General features: G+C 49.2%; 2 protein-coding genes across 3 annotated transcripts; one reads left to right on the top strand and one right to left on the bottom strand.

The window, feature by feature from the left end:
* Window positions 1-925: 925 nt before the first annotated feature.
* On the top strand, window positions 926-9,404 carry LOC139703721 (notchless protein homolog 1-like). 2 transcript variants are annotated; one of them, XM_071607171.1, is made up of 13 exons: window positions 926-961; window positions 1,092-1,235; window positions 2,135-2,352; window positions 3,132-3,211; window positions 4,018-4,094; window positions 4,447-4,544; window positions 4,874-5,066; window positions 5,575-5,710; window positions 5,845-5,891; window positions 6,802-7,004; window positions 7,998-8,157; window positions 8,256-8,326; window positions 9,072-9,404. In XM_071607171.1, the coding sequence occupies exons 1-13, from the start codon at window positions 944-946 to the stop codon at window positions 9,082-9,084; spliced, it is 1,458 nt and encodes a 485-aa protein (XP_071463272.1). In that variant the 5' UTR covers window positions 926-943; the 3' UTR covers window positions 9,085-9,404. The 2 variants fall into 2 exon arrangements, with proteins under 2 accessions (XP_071463272.1, XP_071463273.1); XM_071607172.1 differs by lacking the exons at window positions 926-961; window positions 1,092-1,235; window positions 2,135-2,352; window positions 3,132-3,211; window positions 4,018-4,094 and having other exon boundaries at window positions 4,455-4,544; window positions 4,874-4,950.
* Window positions 9,405-10,858: 1,454 nt separating this feature from the next.
* On the bottom strand, window positions 10,859-17,927 carry LOC114079703 (fibronectin type III domain-containing protein 8). Its single transcript, XM_027921055.2, has 4 exons — window positions 17,722-17,927; window positions 13,174-13,543; window positions 11,489-11,725; window positions 10,859-11,011 (listed from the first exon to the last, which is right to left on the bottom strand). Exons 1-4 carry the CDS (start codon window positions 17,925-17,927, stop codon window positions 10,859-10,861), a joined length of 966 nt encoding a protein of 321 aa, XP_027776856.2.
* Between the last annotated feature and the right edge of the window lie 323 nt (window positions 17,928-18,250).

Below are 18,250 nucleotides of genomic sequence, written 5' to 3'. Positions count from 1 at the left end.
GTGGCAGGGTGGCTGGAGGGAATAATGTTGTAAGTGAGGCAGAAGTGACTTAGGAGTTTGAGACTGCCAGAGGGGTCATGGACAGGAGAGAAGCTGGAGAAGATCCCAAGTGACCAATAAGAGAGTTCATGTTCATTACTCTTTGCTTGGGCTCCTCATCAGAAATGTGAGAGGAAAGGGCTGTTGTGAAGATTAAATGAGTTAAGTATATAAAGCACTTTGAACAATGCCTGACACAGTGCTATCATTACTATTATTATTATTGCTGTACAACGCTGGTAACTGCAGATGGTTTGCGCCCCCACCCCACCCCCAATTCTTTACAGTGCTGGAGATCAAACTCAGGGCCTCATGGTGTGCGATGCAGGTCACTCCACCACTGAGCTACATCCCAGCCCTTTTTATTTTTTATTTCGAGTCTGGATCTAGCTAAGTGCCCAAGGCTAGCCCCAAACTGTCATCCTCCTGCCTCAGCCTTTCAAGTAGTTGGAATTATAGGTTTGCACCATCATGTCCAGCTGAGATTATTTGCTTTTGTGCTTATCAAATATTAATTGACTCCACCCATTTTTAAAAAGAATAATAGTTTCTGACTCTGTAAGCCACCCCTGCCAGGTGCGCTGACTGGAACTCAGCCCACTCAGTCTCTGCCGTTTTCTGTCTCTGTTATTTGGAGGTAAGTCTCTAACTTCCCAACTCCTCGGTTTGCTCATTTATAAAATAGGGCAAGAATCCCTGTCGCGAAGAGTCTAAAAAGGATGACTATACCCAGGAAGGCACCGCGGGGACAAATATGGAAAGGAAGTCCAGAGTCCCGGCTAGGGACGGCCCGACTCTTCTCCTCCGAACCCCGGAGGGCGCTGTGGCCGTCGGCGGCCACGCGCGGCACGGCGGCGGCGCTCTGTCCCTGCCGGAATCTTTCTCCTCCACGTGGGGACGCAGGATGGCGGCCGCAGTGGTGGTGGGTGTGCTCAGATGGGGCGGGGGCTCCGTGGCTCGGCGCCGGGCGGGGTCCCCGAAGCCGGTGGGAGGCAAAGCCGGGGCCAGCGATCGGGCTGCGAAGCTCACCGACACCCCGCTTGTTCGCGCAGGACGAGACGGCGGCGCCCCATGTGCAGCGGCTGCTAGTGCAGTTCCAGGATGAGGGCGGGCAGCTGCTGGGTTCCCCGTTCGACGTGCCCGTGGACATCACTCCCGACAAGCTGCAGCTGGTGTGCAACGCGCTGCTGGCTCAGGTGAGCGGCCCGGCTTCTCCTCCCCAGGGTGGGCCCAGTGGAGGACCAGGAGATCGAGGATCTGGGGTTCAGGGGCCCCTCCGCTAACCAACAGTGGGTGGCCTGCCTTGCGGAGTCCCCACCCGCCTCCCAGTGAGGGCAGAAGGTGGGATCCGTGTGAAAGCGCTTTACCCCTTTCACATCGTGTTCACCTGCGCAGAGGCCGCATTTTGAACGCGTTGGGTGCCAAATCTCCTTGATTCCATGTCACAGTCCCTTAAGAAGGGACATATTAATATCCTCAGGTGATAGATATGGAATTGGAATGCAAGTCTGACAGACTCAAAACCAGTGTTCTTAACCTTTCAATCAGTGTTTATGAAGTGCTGCTCTCTGCTGGGGAGGGGTAGTGCCTAAAAATGCAGCTCTTGGCCCCTACCCCACTTACTAAACCAGACCAGGCAAACAGTCCGCATTTTAAATCCGCTTTTCAGATGCTTCTTACACAGGTATAGACTAGTGGGATGGTTTGGAAGATACCAAATAATGCTATGTGGTGACCCTAACCCTGAATCTTGCTGTTCTTTTTGCAGAACACCAGATAACCTGAATTAGTCATTAGCATTAGGACATTGAACTAATTATTTAGTTCCTCTGAGCCTATTTTTTTTAATCCATCAAGTGGGGATAGTAATGTCTGTTTCCCAGGGTAATTGTGATATGCAGATGATGTGAATGTCCTAAGATTGCTCTTCAAGGATTAAAACATCCTGCCATATGGGGACTGATAGGGGTATCCCAAGCAGAGTGGCTGTAAAGAAGGCAACCTTACCTCCCACCGCTCACTGGGGAGTGTCCAGGGCAGAGGTGGACCCTGTATGTCCTGCATAGTAGAGTTGCCCTTCACCATTGTTTTGCAGGAGGATCCCCTGCCCCTGGCTTTCTTTGTCCATGATGCTGAAATCACCTCCTCGCTGGGGAAGACACTGGAGTCCCAGGCAGTCGAGACAGAGAAGATCCTAGACATCATCTACCAGCCACAGGCCATCTTCAGGGTCCGAGCCGTGACCCGCTGCACCAGCTCCTTGGAGGGCCACAGTGAAGCAGTCATTTCTGTGGCCTTTAGCCCCACAGGAAAGTAAGGATAGCTGTAGAATTGTGGTTGGGGTCTGGGGATGCCGTCTCTAACTGGGGTGGGGAGAGTGTCCCAGAGTTAAGATTGATGTTGCCTACCATAGACTTGAGCTGTGCACCCAGTTTGCAAGAAAGGGACTTCCCTATTGAGGTCTGTTTTCCAAGGGCTAAGGATACCTGCCTTGGAAGAGTCTTTCATGGACTTGATGTCAGAGCATGGGAGCTTTAGGTTCATCCCTTCTGAGCTGTGTGACTTGAATGAGTCACTTTACCTTTCTGAATTCATTTATTTCCCATGAAACTGGGATTCATTTCTTCTCAGAGCCCTCTGAGGATATGAAAAGCTTCCAAAGCTAGTTACAGCCAGGTGTAATGGCTCATGCCTTTAATCCTAGCAATGTTGGAGGCTGAGGCAGGAAAATTGCACGTTCACGGCCAGCCTCAGCAACTGAGACACTGCTCAACATTTTAAAAAGGGCTTGGAATGTAGCTCAGTAGTAGAATGCTCACCTAGCACGCTGAATGCCCTGGGTTTGACCCCAGCACTGAGAAGGGGGAAAGAATGAGCAGGTTATCACTGTGGTCCTTCCTATCAGGAAGGAGGTGAAGTGGCCTCCTGGGGTCTTCTCCCAAATGGCATCATTGCCATATTTCTCCTCCTCAGGGAGAGGAAGGAGTCCTATCCCAGATTTTGTTCACAGATGGTTGGATAGGCAACAGAAATGCACATGTGCAGCATCTGGGGTGCACTGCCACAGTCAAGGGGCCTCTTCTCTTCCCCAGGTACTTGGCCAGTGGCTCCGGAGACACCACTGTGCGCTTCTGGGATCTCAGCACAGAGACACCACATTTCACATGCAAGGGTCAGTATGTATGTAGCCACTTGGGGTCTTAAGGTGGCTGAATTGCCCAGCTCTTTTTAGTTTGTGGGGAAGCTCAGAGTCAGTTCTAACCCCCTACCATCCAATATCTGGTTCTCTATTCCTCGATAGAGACTGTGTCCTTGAGACTAGCCAGCCACTTAAAACAGGTAGAGACTGGACCAAAATCAACATGGCCTTGTGGAGAGGAGCTGACTACCCCTTAGCAAGGAGAGCCTGGCTTAAATCCAACCTCTGCCATAGTTGTTCTTAGACTTTAGCATACATCAGAATCACCTCCAGGGCTTGTCGAAATACAGATTGCTGAGTTTTTGTTTTGGTAGATCTGGGGTAAGGCCTGTGAATTTGCATTTCCAACAAGTTCCAGATGATGCTGATGGTGCTAGTCTGGGAACCACACTAGGAGAGTGAGTGCTGTACCATATACTAGGATGATTTTATATGATTTTTATATGTTATATGCTAGGAATATACTGGGATGATTTTATATGTTGCAGGTCATGCTGCATGCCTAAGCTTCTGTCTTCATATCTGGAAAAGGATAATTCTTGTCTTGCTCCCTGTATTAGAATTAAAAGGGATGTTGTGTGTGGAAACCCTTTATACCAAGTGTCCCATAAGGAATTATTAGAAAGTTCTCCCTCAGCCTAGGATCCTCGTCTCCCCTTTTCTTGGCATTCGTTTTTTTGGCAGTTGGTTTAGGAGTGCTTGCAATGTGCCGTGCATTGTTAGGCACTGAGGATGAAGATGGATGTGGGCCCTCCTTTCTCTCTCCCTTGCTTTCTTAGGACACAGACACTGGGTCCTTAGCATATCCTGGTCCCCAGATGGCAAGAAACTAGCCTCAGGCTGCAAGAATGGCCAGGTAGGTGGTGTCAAGATAACTAAGCAGCCAGGTGTGGTGAAGTAGTCCACACCTGTAATCCTAGCAGCTTTGGGAGACTGAGGCAGAAATATCACAAGTTCAAGGCCAGCCTCAGCAACTTAGTGAGATCTTGCCTCAAAAAACAAAAAGGGCTGGGGATGTACCTCAGTAGTAAAGCACCCCTGGGTTAAATTTCCAGTACAAAAACAAAAAACCAAAAACTAAGGACTTAGGGCCAGTTCAGAATAGGGTCCTGGGATCTTCAGGAAGGGTTAGGTGTAGGGGTAGTAGGTAACCAGGAGACCTTTGGGATAGGTTGGAGAGGATTATTCAGTGAGTTTCTGTTCTTCAGATTCTCCTCTGGGACCCAAGCACAGGGAAGCAGGTGGGCAGGACCCTTGCCGGCCACAGCAAGTGGATTACGGGCTTGAGCTGGGAGCCCCTCCATGCGTAAGTGACACTAACTGAACTTAGCCAGGATCAAAGCTGCCCCCTTTCCTGTTTGATGCAGAGACACTTTCCTGAAGGGTGTGATGGGCATCTGGACGTCAGTAACAGCTTGACAGGGGGTGGGGCCTCTAGATCTAGACCCACCCTGCCACTTGCAGGGAGGCTGCTCATGGTTGGGCTTGGGAACTGTCTTGCAGAGCAGCCAGGTCTTGGGGTCAGGAAGCTATCAGGAGATTGTCCCTGGCCTTTGAGTTGGGAATGGGAGGTGCTGTGGGCCGAACGGCATTGCCAGGTCAGAAATAAGAGCACATTTCCCTTCACCTTGGCAGGAACCCTGAGTGCCGCTACGTGGCCAGCAGCTCCAAGGATGGCAGTGTGCGGGTCTGGGACACAACTGCAGGCCGCTGTGAGCGAATCCTTACCGGGCACACGCAGTCAGTCACCTGTCTCCGGTGGGGAGGAGATGGGCTTCTGTACTCTGCTTCCCAGGACCGTACCATCAAAGTCTGGAGGGCCCATGATGTAAGAACTGGGAGGGTACAGAAGCCATTCTGGCAAATTTGGGGGCACACAGTGCTGGAACTGGGAGCACACTTGGCCTCAGCAAGTCCAGTGTTTCCCGAATGTGCTGAGAGTCCAGTCAGGAGGGTGCTGCTGCAACAAGGGGCTCTGAGGTTGGTGCTGCTTTATTATGGGGATTCCAGCACCTCCTTTCCCTCCAGTAGCCTAGTCTAGCTCTGGAAAGTCCTGCTGTGGGAAGCCTGGTTAGCTTTTTAAAACCTACCATATCCCAAAGCTGTTTGACTGGAGCCCTTTTATTCTGGTGGACTTCTCTTCCATGAAACAGGCCAGTCCTCTCATTTCATATATAAACAGAAACTTGAGCCCATGGGTGGTTTGATTAAGATCATAGTGAATGGGTGCTGAAGTCTCAGGGTCCTGGTTCGTATCCCATGCTGGTCTCCTGGGGCTGATCTTCCAAGATGGAAGTGGGTTATATGTGTGTTTGATCCATCTCCCTCCACCCTAGGGTGTGCTGTGCCGGACTCTTCAAGGCCATGGCCACTGGGTGAATACCATGGCACTTAGCACCGACTATGCCCTGCGCACAGGAGCCTTTGAGCCTGCCGAGGCCACGGTTAATGCCCAAGACCTGCAGGGGTCCTGTGAGTGAGAGGAGGAGGGGAGAGGGCTGCCGGAGGAGGAGCCAGTTCTCCAACATCATGGGGATGTTGCTTTTTGTATTGGATTTTCTAATCAGCCTTGTTCCCCATCTTTCTCCTGTGGTACCTGGACACAGTGCAGGAGCTGAAGGAAAGGGCCCTAAGCCGGTACAACCTCGTGCGGGTGAGTGTGTGCCAGCCACGTGCTTCCCCAGCTCTGTGTATTTTTCTCAGCTGGTCACTGAAACACTCTTGTCAGACACTTGGACCTCTGTTCCCTTCTAGTCTCTTCTAGCCCCAGTTCTCAGAGTACCTATTCTGAAAAGTTGTTTTTTGTTTATTTGTTTGAGACAAGGGCTCGCCAGGTTGCACAGGCCGGCTTTGAATTTGCAATCCTCCTGCTTCAGTCTCCCTTCTGGATAGCTGGGAATAGACCTGCACCACTGAAAACCTGTTCTTAATAATCCTCATTTGTGATCCTTAAATCTTAAATGCACTGGGGATCATTTTATTTTGTGAGTGTGTGTGTATAAGGGCCACATTCACATGGTCTAAGGTTCAAAGTTCATAAAAAGGTATATTGTGAAACATCACTCATCTCTTGCACAGCCGACCATTCCTTATGGAAGCATCCAGTGCTACCAATGTCTTGCATTTTATTTTTATATATACACACACAAACACACATGTATATGTATGTGTGTGTGTGTGTATATATATATATATATATATATATATATATATATATATATATATTTAGTTGTAGGTGGACAAATACCTTCATGTGGTGCTAAGAATCGAACCCAGTGCCTCACACTGCGAGGCAAGTGCTCTACCACTGAGCCACAAACCCAGCCCGTTCCTTTTTTTTAATATACCAGTCTGTACCTGCTTTGTCATACAATTTTGTATCATAGAAATGATTCCGTGAACATACAGGATTTCATTTTCCTTTTGGGTGAATTGACTTGCCTGGAGTCATGTGTGAACAAGTAGCCTCATTTCTCCTAGTTAGCCCTAGCCTGTGTCCCTGGTGTGTGCAGTCAGTGTCTGACCATATCCAATATGATGTACTTTCTGCCCCTCCTCCCCAGGGCCAGGGCCCAGAGAGGCTGGTGTCTGGCTCAGACGACTTCACCTTATTCCTGTGGTCCCCAGCAGAGGACAAGAAGCCCCTTGCACGGATGACGGGACACCAAGCACTCATCAACCAGGTGCTCTTTTCTCCTGACTCCCGCATTGTGGCCAGTGCCTCCTTCGACAAGTCCATCAAGCTGTGGGACGGCAGGACTGGCAGGTGAGTTGGGGCAGTGTGCCTCTGGACGCATTGGCTATAGAAGGCGCTTGATGTTGCCTCAGCAATTGTCTAGATTTCTGTGTTTCTTCCTCTTTTTCAGTATTGTTACAAGGATCAGTGAGATAGTATATTTGGGACCAGCACTAAGTGGGCACTAAAAATGCTAGATCCCTTCACATCAAATTAAAGAAATAACCTTAGAGCTTGCCAGAGGGCCAGGGGTGTGGCAGCCCTCGAGAAAGTGGAACCCTAGGTAGGGCTGTGGTGCAGTCGTTACGTTGCCCACAAAGTGTGATCCCTGGGCCAGTGGCATTATCGTCTCCCGGGAGCATAATGGAAAATGCAGACTCATCAGGTGATACTGCTACCAGTTAAAAGTGTCAGAAGCCCTAGTGTAAGGGGTTATAATGACTTGGGGTTAACTAGGTCAGAGGCAAGGCAAAGACATGCATCAGGGACAGGAAAAAGGGGAACCCTTGTTGGGGCCGAAGGGAAACTGAGTGTCAGTTATTGTGTATTTTCACACAGCAGCTCTGTGTAATAAGTTGTTTAATTCCTTTTTCAAATAAAGAAACTGAGTCTCAGGCCTAATGGCTTGTCCAAACTGTCACAGATAGACTATATTGATTTGAAAGTTCCAGGTGGGCCTGGCCCACAGTTACTCCAGGCCACCTGTCAGCGAGCAGCTGCTATGCTGGGGGATGTCAGGCAGATGGGCTAGGCAGGTGGCCACATTGGATTCTAAGGCACGCGGAGCCATGCAGGTAGGAAGCCTGGCACCAGACACCCCAGAGCAATTCATTTAGGGAAGTTTCACAAAATAGTAATGACTGGCAATGATTAAAATGGTCTGGCACGGAGGCCAGGCAGCACAGTTCTGTAAAAATTCCCAGGTAATTTTAGCAGACAGCAAGGCTGAGAACCACTGCTGTGGGAATGGGGGACACTTCATACCTGTTTCATAATCTCCATCATTATCCTCCCCTGGCTCAGGTACCTGGTTTCCCTGCGTGGCCATGTGGCTGCTGTTTATCAGATTGCATGGTCAGCTGACAGCCGCCTGCTGGTCAGTGGTAGCAGTGACAGCACCCTGAAGGTGTGGGACGTGAAGGCCCAGAAGCTGGCCACAGACCTGCCAGGCCATGCTGATGAGGTGGGCTGCCACTGCGGGCAGGAGGGGGCTGGGATTGCACCCTGGCCCTTCTCCCCTCACCGTTCCACTGTCCTTCCCCTCCTCCTCTTCATGTTTAGGTTTATGCTGTTGACTGGAGTCCAGATGGCCAGAGAGTGGCAAGTGGCGGGAAGGACAAGTGCCTCCGGATGTGAGTGTGGGGAGGTGGTGGTTGAGGTGTTCCTCTTACCCTTGAGTGGGTTGGTCCCTCTTTGCATTCTTTCCCTTGTGGCATGGCATTCTCAGGGACCATCCTGGTACTCAGAGTTTGCGGTGGTGTGTGAAGCCAGGTCCTCAGTGGGCACGTGGAGGGCTGCAGGAGTTAGGGAATTTGTGAGGCCCTGACAGCACTCAGGCTGCTCTCTAGCAGTGTGTGCAGGTCGCCAGCACAAGGCACTCAATCTTTGTTAGAGTCCTGAGACCTGAGTGCAGATCCTGGTTCTGCTTTTTGGTGTGAAATCACAGGAAACTTAATCTGGCTCTTGGGAATTTTTGAACCTTCATAGAGGATCACTGAGGAGGGCAAACACACTCTGACACTGAAGCACTTGCAAAGGATTGTCACTGGTAGTGGGCATCAGAGTCCAGGTCCCAGGTGGAATCCTGGCTGAGGCAGGCAGGGGACACATAGCCTGGGTTTGCATGGCTAGAGCAGGTACAGTGCCAGGTTTTGATGACTCTCAGGTCATCAAAAGATCATCCCGGGTTGGGGTTGTGATTCATGGGCTGGGATTGTGGTTCAGTGGTAGAGCGCTCGCCTCGCACATGCAAGGTCCTGGGTTCGATCCTCAGCACCAAATACAAAGTTAAAAAAAAAAAAAAAAAGATCATCCCCCACAGTGGGCTCCTGAGATTGTACAGAGGCATCCCAGCCTGATTCCTTCCCTTCCCCACAGATGGAGGAGATGAAGTCTCACAGTTCTGACTCCCACCTGAACTTGGCTTCTGCCTGCTGCCCGCCCTGCCAGAAAACAAAGACCAGGATGGGAGTGCACACCCCCTCCTCACCAGCAGAGGCCTCCTGTCCTTGACAGACCCTGGTGGGGTCTCCCCACGGGTCCTTTGCCTGCTCTGGGCACTCTTCGGTCCCTTGCTGGTGCTGGCAGCAGTGGGGAGGCCAGGCTGTATGTGAGGCCTCCGTTGTCGCCCCTGCCTCCTTTTCCAAGTATCAGCTATGTTCAGGGTCAGACCCCAGATTCTATGGCCAAATAAATAATTTATATATTGTGTGTTCAGGTTACAGTTCCTTGTCCTAGAATCCTAGGGCTTAGCCGTGCACCGTGCTAAATCTCTTTGACCCCCTTCCTTGTTCTGGGTGATAGCAAAACCATTCTGACCAGGAATTGCCCTTCCTCTCCCCCATGCATAAGGGAGAGGCCAGTGTGACCTTGGCCAGAGGACAGGTTAAAGCCGTGCTGTCCATGGCAGGCACTGGCCACATGTGTCTGTGTGCACTGGCCAGAGTAGAGTACAGCTAGAAAGCAGATGCCTCTTGCTTCTCCCACAGCACACTTGGCCCTGCTAGGTGCTGAGCTCTGTGCTACAGAAGGCCATGGGCAAGCGAGAGGACTCCCCCTCTGACAGGGTGGCAGTGGGGCCATACTGAGAACACTCTTAACATTTGTGGGCATGGGTGTTAGGATGACTCTGCCCTGTGAGAACCTTCAAATATGAAAGGAATCCTCACCAAGACCTCCTTAGGCCCTTGACCAAGACCTTGCCCTGCATGCATCCCGTCTCCATTTCTAATACCTCATTCCACCCCACCCCCACCCCCGCCCCAGCCCTGCTTGTGCTTTTGAGACTGCACAGCACCTAACTGGATCTCAGCCTACACCTTGCACATCTCTCCCTCGGCATGAGGGCAGAAAGAGCTGCCAGTTGCTGCGCTCCTTCCCGGTGCAGGCACTTGTTCTGCTGTGCTCCAAGTAATCCTGCACCTGTATCTGAAAGGTTCTCTCTTCCTCATACTTTTAATGAGCTATCGAGTCCGGGAAGCTTATAGGATTTGCCCTTGCCCTCACATCAAATAAGGGGAAGAGCCATGGTTCATCAGACCCTGCTCTAAAGCCGGTGTTCTTTGCACTGTGTCCCTCCAGAGCTCAAATCTAGCACATGGTCCATAGGCTGCCACTGCACCTGTCCAGGGTCACTCTCTCTGTGAAGATGTTTTAGTCTTTGAGTGCCAGTCCTCCCTCCTCCCCCACCACAGGCAGTGGCAGAACCAAACCGCAAGGGATGGTGGTCCTGTTTTCCATGCCCCCCCCCCCCAACCTATCTGGATTCTTAGTCCTAGCAAAAGCTTGGGTGGCAGCTAGCCCAGCTGAGGCTATCTGCAGCATGAAGAAAAACTTAGGGGTGCTGGATGACCTGCAGTTCTTTAATGAGGAATCTGGACCCAGCCCAGATCTGGGGAAGGAGGGAGCCTAGCAGCTGTGGGCAGTGGCTGAGCCTGGCCTGGCTTAGCTCAGCCTGAGATGTCTCCAGGTGAATGGGGCTCCCCTAGGCTTGGCCGTGGCCCAGGGGTAGGGTTCCAGTACCACTGCCACCAGGCCCTGGCCGGCAGGGTAGTCAGTGGTTCTCTGGCATGGTGATGGTGGTACAGTACATCTCATGGTCTGGTTCCTGAGGGCCCTGGGCTGAGGCTGATCCCCAGGGAGGGAGGGGTGTCCGGGGCCCTCTACTAGTAGGGAAATAGGTATTCCAAATCCTCCAGCCTCCGCATGTCCTCCAGCCCAATGGACACAGTTCTCCGCTGGGGTTCCTTGCGCTTCACAGTGATCTGGATGGGATTGTTCTTAGGAAAGCTCTTAAAGTCACTGGCCACAGTTGCAAACTAAAGTGAAAAAAGAAAGTCCCTCAGATTCCTTCCCAGACCCGAGCCTGGCTTCCTCTCCCTTTGGCTTCCTCTCTCTGCTCCCTCTTTGCCTGCTAAGTGTGATCTTAGCCTCATCCAACCCAGTCACAACATACGACACAGGTCCAAAGAGGTGTGACACCAAGGTGTACCTCCCCAGCTGTGGACTGTCTGTTCCACCTCTGGACCCATGCCCACTCCAGGCCTTCCCTCTCCTTCCTGCAGTTCCTGGACTAAGTTAAGGAATCCAAAAGCCAAAGGCTTTGGAAAAGGAACATTGTGGTGAATGCATTCATTTGCATTCCTAGCAGGCTTAATCCTGACAGCTCCCAGAAGAACACTCTGGCATTTTTTCCAGGCAGAAGAAAAACTAGCAAGGACATTGGGGGGTGGGGGTGGGGGCCCAGCCTCCACAGCCCTGGTTCCAGCCCCCAGGCCCGTCTTCCCAGGGCTCACTTTGTAGGGCTTGCACCATTTCCCTACCCCAGCCGTGTTGGCTGCACGGACGGTGAGGCAGTAACTCGTGTTAGGCTTCAGCTCCATCAGCTTGACAGTGGTGCCCAAGATCTTATTGAAGATCCAGGGACAATTCTTTGCCTTGGGTGGCTCATCGTCTTTTTTCTTGCTCACCTCCTGTAACAGGACCTGGTAGAAACTGACCTGCTGCTTGCCCAAAGTATAGGTCCAGGAAATCTAGGGGAAAGAAAACCCGAAGCTCCCTTAGACCTGGCCTGAGCTTCCGTGGACCAGAAGTCTTCTTCCCATCCCCGGTTCCTGCTGGAGTTCAGGCAGGTCTGAAGGAAGCTGTGAGGCACACAACACTGCATGTGGCCCTACAGCATGGGCCACTCTCCCTGGGCAGCCTCACCCACTTTATTCCATATTTCTAGACTGTCTGTGTGAGTTGAGAGTTACCTCAGAAATCATCTTGTCCACCTCATGCATTGCAGGTGGCATTACAGATCCAGAGATGGCAAGTTACTGGCCCATGGTCACATAGTAATTAAATGACAGCCAAGGTTCAAACCCATACATTTCACTACAACAATGGTTGCTAAGCCTAGGTTGGCATCTCATGGAATTTTGCTAACACTGCACGTTCCAGAGCCTGCTGTCTCCTTTCTGGTCTCCCATTTCCAATTTCTTCATCTAGGCCAGTGGTTCTTAAACTTAGGTGTGCATAGGACAACATAGGACACGGTCCAAAGAGGTGTGACACCAAGGTGTACATCCCCAGCTGTGGACTGTCTGTTCCACCCCTGGAGGACTTATTAAACTGGAGGACTTATTAAAACAGACTGCTGGCCTTCATCCCCACTGGTACTGGTTCAGTAGGCCACACTGGTTCTGATTCAAGGGAAGATGAGAATTTAAATTTCTGTCAAATCACCGTGTGAGGCTGGGGCTAGCCACACTTTGAGAAACGCTGCTGTAGGCCATGAGGCTTCCAGACTTATTTTCTAAATTGCTTACAGAAAAATATATAAACTAGCCTAATGTTGGAGAACCTCCAGAAAATGAGCCCATGCTCATTTCCCCCACCGTTGCACTCCATTTTTCCTGCACACTCCAGGACAGTGCTGCTCGGCTTGTGGTCTGTGAACTGCAGCATCAGCATCGCCTGGGATTTGTCAGCGGTGCAGAGTCCCAGGCCCCTCCCAGCCCCTGTAGGGATGAGACCAGAATCTTGGTTTTGATAAGTTGGTAGTGCTCTGTAGGAACACCCATGAGAAGCCCTGACTTAGGAGCTGGGATCAATGAAAGCAGCTGCCCATTCCTCCCATACTTTCCCACCTGCAGCGTTTGCTTGGGTTAGTCCCTCTGTGGAATGCCTCTTCTCCACCTCAAGCTCTACCTCCCAGCCTGAGTGTTACCAAAAGCCACCAAGCTTATTCCTGCAGCTGGAAGTAATGTTTCTTTCCCTCTGAATTTCTGGTGGCACTTGATCTGAATCTTCCCTACAGTCCTGAGCCCCTTCTGCCTTTCACTGAAGTTCTATACAGACAAGCCCCTCCCTTGCTCCCTAAACCATGAACTTGAGGTCAGGACACAGGTGGTAGGCAGCTTCCCAATCCACACGGAGCTGAACTCAGCACCAGCATAGCAAGCCTCTGCCACAGGCATGGACTCAGAGAACGTACCACGGCTGTGGAATCGCTGACCGTGTGTTCACAGATGAAAGGGGCCTCCGGCAGGTTCATGATCACAGAGGATTCCGAACATGTTGAGGAGGTGTCTGTGTCCAGTGCGGGGTTGTCAAGGTCCAACAGGCCGCCAGGAGCCATTTGAGTCTTAGATGCATGGGGGCAGAGGGCCAGGTCCCCCTTTTCTGGGTTCTTGACCAGTGAGGAAAAGCTGAGTTTGTTCAGCTCACCCTCCAGCATTCCTGCAAAGAAGCTGCTGTTGGGCTGGGTCACAGCCAGTTTGACGGGGTTCAAGGAACTGGATGAGATGGGGGTTATGCTGGTGTCATCAGAGCTGTATTCAGATTCTTCCACTGTCAGAGGCTTCCTAGAGCAAGAGGGAGACAGGTGATCAGATGAAGGAAGCCAGCGCATCCAGCTTGAGGGCCCGCCTTACCAACATCCCAGCTACTTCTGAACACCTGGGAATACCCTCTCTGCAGCAGTGCGCCAGATCCAGTTTCTTTCACTAAAAATGTCTGGCCCCCATTTGGGATGCAATAGGGAAAGCTGCATCTTTAATAAGACCTTTAGCTCGGTACAGTCAGGCACACCTGTAATAGCAGCCACTCCGGAGGCTGAGGCAGGAGAATTGCAAATTCAAGGCCAACCTCAGTAACTTAGTGAGCACCCCCATCTCAAAATAACAGGATTGAGGATATAGCTCAGTGTTTAAGTGCCCCTGAGTTTAATCCCTAGACTGAAAGAAACAAAAAAAGATATTTAGAGGATTCTCATACAGGTGTTGTGAAAACCACAATTTGAGAAACTGCTAAAACTTGAAGTCCTCCCTTCAAAGTGAGGACAAGAACCCCAGGGAATGACGACAGCGATCTACTGGAGTGGGGAAAAAATCCACAAATATCTAATAAAAAATAGAGTTTTGGTGGGTGTAGTGGCACAGGCCTGCAATCCCAGTGGCTTGGGAGGCTAAGGCAGGAAGATCACAAGTTCAAAGCCAGCCTCAGCAACATAGTGAAGCCTTGAGCAATTTAGCGAGACCCTGTGTCAAATTTAAAAATAAGCTGGGCGTGGTGGCATATGCCTGTGATCCCAATTCTCTAAAGAAAACACAAAATAAGGCTGGGGATGTGGCTCAGTAGTCGAGTACCCCTGAGTTCAATCCCTGGTACTCCTCCCAAAAAAGGAGGAAAAATAATAATTAAAAGTAAAATGGGGGGGTGCTGGGGATGTGGCTCAAGCGGTAGCGCGCTCGCCTGGCACGCGTGCGGCCCGGGTTCGATCCTCAGCACCACATACAAACAAAGATGTTGTGTCTGCCGATAACTAAAAAATAAATAAAATATTAAAAAAAGAAAAAGATTACAGATCAGGACTGAGAGTATAGCTTAGTCAGTAGAGTGCTTATTTAAAAAAAAAAGTAAAATGGGCTAGGAAGGTGAATCAGTGGTTAAACACTCCTGGATTCAATCCCTGGTACCAAAAAAAAAAAAAAAAAAAAAAAGTTTTACTAGTATTTATCTAATATTGTTTAATACTCAAAGTAATTTACATTTAGTAACATCTAATGATATTTATCATGTAAAATTAAGTCTAGATTATGTTCAATACACATTGAGTGAATGCTCAAAAGTGTTTTCTATTCTGATTTTTTTTTAAATTATGGAGTATTGCTGTGTACAGTGGTGCACGCCTGTAAACTCAGCAACTTAGGAGGCTGAGGCAGGAGAATCACAAGTTCAAAGCCAACCTCAGCAACTTAGCAAGACCCTGAATAGCTTAGCCAGATCCTGTCTCAAAATAAAAAGAGCAGATGATATAGCTCAGTGGTAAATTACCCCTAGGATCAATACTCAGTATCAGAAAAAGAAAAAGGAATATTTTAGATATATACAATAAATAACATATTGAACTTTCATTTACCCCTCACCCAGCCTCAGAAATAAAACCTACAGCATTTTGCCTTGTCTATAGCTCAGTGGTAGAGTGCTCCCATGTTATAAGGTCCTGGGTTTGATCCCTAGCACCACAATAAACAAATAAAACTATCAGAATTATTAAAGCCCCCAGATGCTTCCCCCTTACCACATTCATATTCCCACTCAGACATAACTTGTGGAGTACATTTTAAAAGTTTTCTATTATTTACTACATGCCTTTATGGGTCTATCACATATAGATATTATCCCTCAGCAAGATCTATTAATTTTCATGTTTTTCAGCTTTATGTAGATTAAACATATTATTCAGAACATATCTGCAGCTTTTTTTTCACTCAGTGTTCTGTTTTGATTCATGTCTTTTGATACAGCAGCTCTGCTTCAGTCATTTTAACTTTTATGGTTTTCCATAACATGGACATTTGTATCATTGACAGTTTTTTGCTATTACTAAACAACCAACTTTATACATGATTCAGTTTTCTACTAAAAAGGGCACCAATCCAAAAACTGGCTTTCAAATATTTTTTTTTTACCTTAACTCAAAGTAAAAAAAATACATATTACATGGCCACTTAGTATACATACACATAACTAAAACGTTTCACAGAGCAGTACTTACTCCATGTGTGATGTGCTCTGGAATCCCTGGTTGCATTTGAATTCATTTTTATCATACTGGTCTCCACCAACTAGAATGACTTCCAGAGCTGTTAATGGGTCATAACTCACAGTTTGTGTGTCCTTGACTCCAGGTCAGTCTCCTACTTGATGGAGATTGATTGGCCATATTTTTCCTCCCCAAGCTCCAATTTATCAAACCCCTGAGAAATTGTGATTAGGCCAATACCTCACCCTTTCTATTTTTTTTTTCAATGAATTTTTCCCTTTTTTTTTTTTCAGAGAGAGAGAGAATTTTTTAATATTTATTTTTCAGTTATTGGCGGACACAGCATCTTTGTTTGTATGTGGTGCTGAGGATCGAACCCGGCCTGCAAGCATGCCAGGTGAGCGCGATACCACTTGAGCCACATCCCCAGCCCCACCCTTTCTATTTCTTGATAAACATTTGGAATAAATGATTTCCCCAACAAGGTAGGCTGAAGAGTCTAGATACCAATATCATTTATACTTCAGATTGTCCTAATATGTATTTCAGATTCATTTACTGGAAATGCTGGTGGTAACATGAGCAGAGAAGGCCCACATGACCATGTCATGCTGGATGTGTCGTCTTTTCACAACAGTCCAGCTGGATGGGTGTTAGCCCCATTTTACATTTGAGAGCCCAAGTGTCTCTGATATTAATGAACTTATCTGAAGCCATTTATCTAAGTTGTAGAGTTTGGATTTCAATTCAAGCTCCTTGTCCAAGACCTTTTTTCATTACACCATTAATTTTCTCCAAGCATTGGGTACTTTAACCAGATCTTACTTACAGAACCTTAGGTAATGGACACCGCATCCCTCCCATAGCATCAAGACCAACTACATAGTGTGTGCAAATTGAAGTATGGAGCCCCTCATCCAAAAAATTACTAAGGATTTTTAGATAGTGACAGCAAAGCATTGAACTAAGTACAACCCTCTTCTGAAGTGGGGCTGCATGTGACTTGATAGGTCATATCCATGAAACTGCCTTACATACAGTTCCTTTAGCCCACATCACCCTGCGCCAACACCCCTTCCCTGGAGATTCTGCTCAAATACCACTTTCTCCAAGAAGCCTCCCTTCTCTGCACTGTCTCCCAAGAGGGTGATACCTTTGGTTCCTCTAGGTGTCCTGTCCTAGCACCAGACAGTGCTGTATCATTCTCATTATTGTCTGAGGCTCCTGCACTCTCCCCACCCTGCCACATACCAAGTTAGCTGCTCCTTGAATGCAGGGAATTCTACTCTACATTCCCAGAACTTAATATTGGGCCAGACATCCTGCCAGCAGAAAGAGTTTTGTGGCATGAAGTAGAGGAAAATCTGACCCTGAGAGTAATAGTGAACCTCAATGGAAGGAAGGAAGGCTATGGGGAGTATCATCAGGCAGATGGAGGCATCAGAGGGGGAAGATTAGGCCATAGGGTGCATGCAGGGTCGGGGGTGGGGGGTGGTAAGGACTCTATCCAAACAAAGCAGGATGAGAAGGACCATCAACAAAACTCTTGTCTAATCCAGGAAGGCCTCGTGGAGGGGGCAGCCCACATGCTCTGAGAACAGACCTGGGGGCAGAGGCACACACAGACAGGTCCAACCTGCACACATGCTCTTCCCTGAGAGTCCAAGGAGGGTTGAGACAGGTCAAGGAAGTCAGGTTTCTTCATGTCTCTCTTCCCATCCGCAGCTCCAGCCTTAGAAAGAAGGGAAGGGCCGGGCACGGTGGCGTACACCTGTAATCCCAGTGGCTCAGGAGACTGAGGCAGAAGGATTGAGAGTTCAAAGCCAGCCTCAGCAACTTGGCGAGGCCCTAAGCAACTCAGCAAGACCCTGCCTCTAAATAAAATACAAAAAAAGGGCTGGGGATATGGCTCAGTGATTAAGTGCCCCTGGGTTAAATCCCCAGGACCAAAAAAAAAAAAAAAAAGAAGAAGGGAGGACCAGACTGGTATCTTACATGAGATTGTTATCTGAATCCAAGAAGTTAGCAAAACTGCCTTTTGAAGAAAGTGGGAGTCCTTTGGTAGCAACAGCCCTGTTCATAAAATTGGGGTTTGGAAAAGGCTTCGGTAGTTGATCGAGCGCATTCATCACGTTGAGGTTTTCCTTCTTCAGTAGGGCTTCCTCCCCATCCCCCACTTTAAAAAGTGTCTCTGATGCCATCGGTTTGGGGGAACCACAGCCATCAGTATGCAGGATAGCCCAGCTAATAGGAAGTAGAGAGAAACTGGAGGACAGTAGGCCCACCCTTAGTTTGAGTGGGATGGGGCTGCAGTGAGCTGACTTCACAATCATCACGGAGTGTAACAATTAGGGGCCAGCCTTGCCCTTGATCTGAGGCTCTCACTACAGCTGGCCAGACCTAGAGCCTGCGTCAGGAGTGGGGTAGTTAGGAACAGAGCTCTCTAACACACTGTAGTCACAGTAGCCCTGGCCTCTGAGAACCTCAATGTGTTTAACACCTGTGCCTTTCAGAGCTGCTGTGG

Source organism: Marmota flaviventris (assembly GCF_047511675.1).
Source record: "Marmota flaviventris isolate mMarFla1 chromosome 17 unlocalized genomic scaffold, mMarFla1.hap1 SUPER_17_unloc_1, whole genome shotgun sequence".
Classification (NCBI taxonomy): Eukaryota; Metazoa; Chordata; class Mammalia; order Rodentia; family Sciuridae; genus Marmota; species Marmota flaviventris.
The sequence above is the reverse complement of the archived record's forward strand: the minus strand, read 5'-3'. Positions and strand labels throughout refer to the sequence as shown.

Bases quoted from the DNA above. Each gene is read 5' to 3' on its own strand.
- LOC114079703 (XM_027921055.2), bottom strand. From the start codon at position 17,927: ATGGCATCAGAGACACTTTTTAAAGTGGGGGATGGGGAGGAAGCCCTA. The intron at 13,544-17,721 runs GTAAGATACCAG...CTCTTGCTCTAG, and splicing joins GATTCAGATAACAATCTCAT to GAAGCCTCTGACAGTGGAAG. The intron at 11,012-11,488 runs GTGAGCCCTGGG...TTTTCACTTTAG, and splicing joins AATGGTGCAAGCCCTACAAA to TTTGCAACTGTGGCCAGTGA.
- LOC139703721 (XM_071607171.1), top strand. The intron at 5,711-5,844 runs GTGAGTGAGAGG...ACCTGGACACAG, and splicing joins CCAAGACCTGCAGGGGTCCT to TGCAGGAGCTGAAGGAAAGG. The intron at 7,005-7,997 runs GTGAGTTGGGGC...CCCCTGGCTCAG, and splicing joins TGGGACGGCAGGACTGGCAG to GTACCTGGTTTCCCTGCGTG.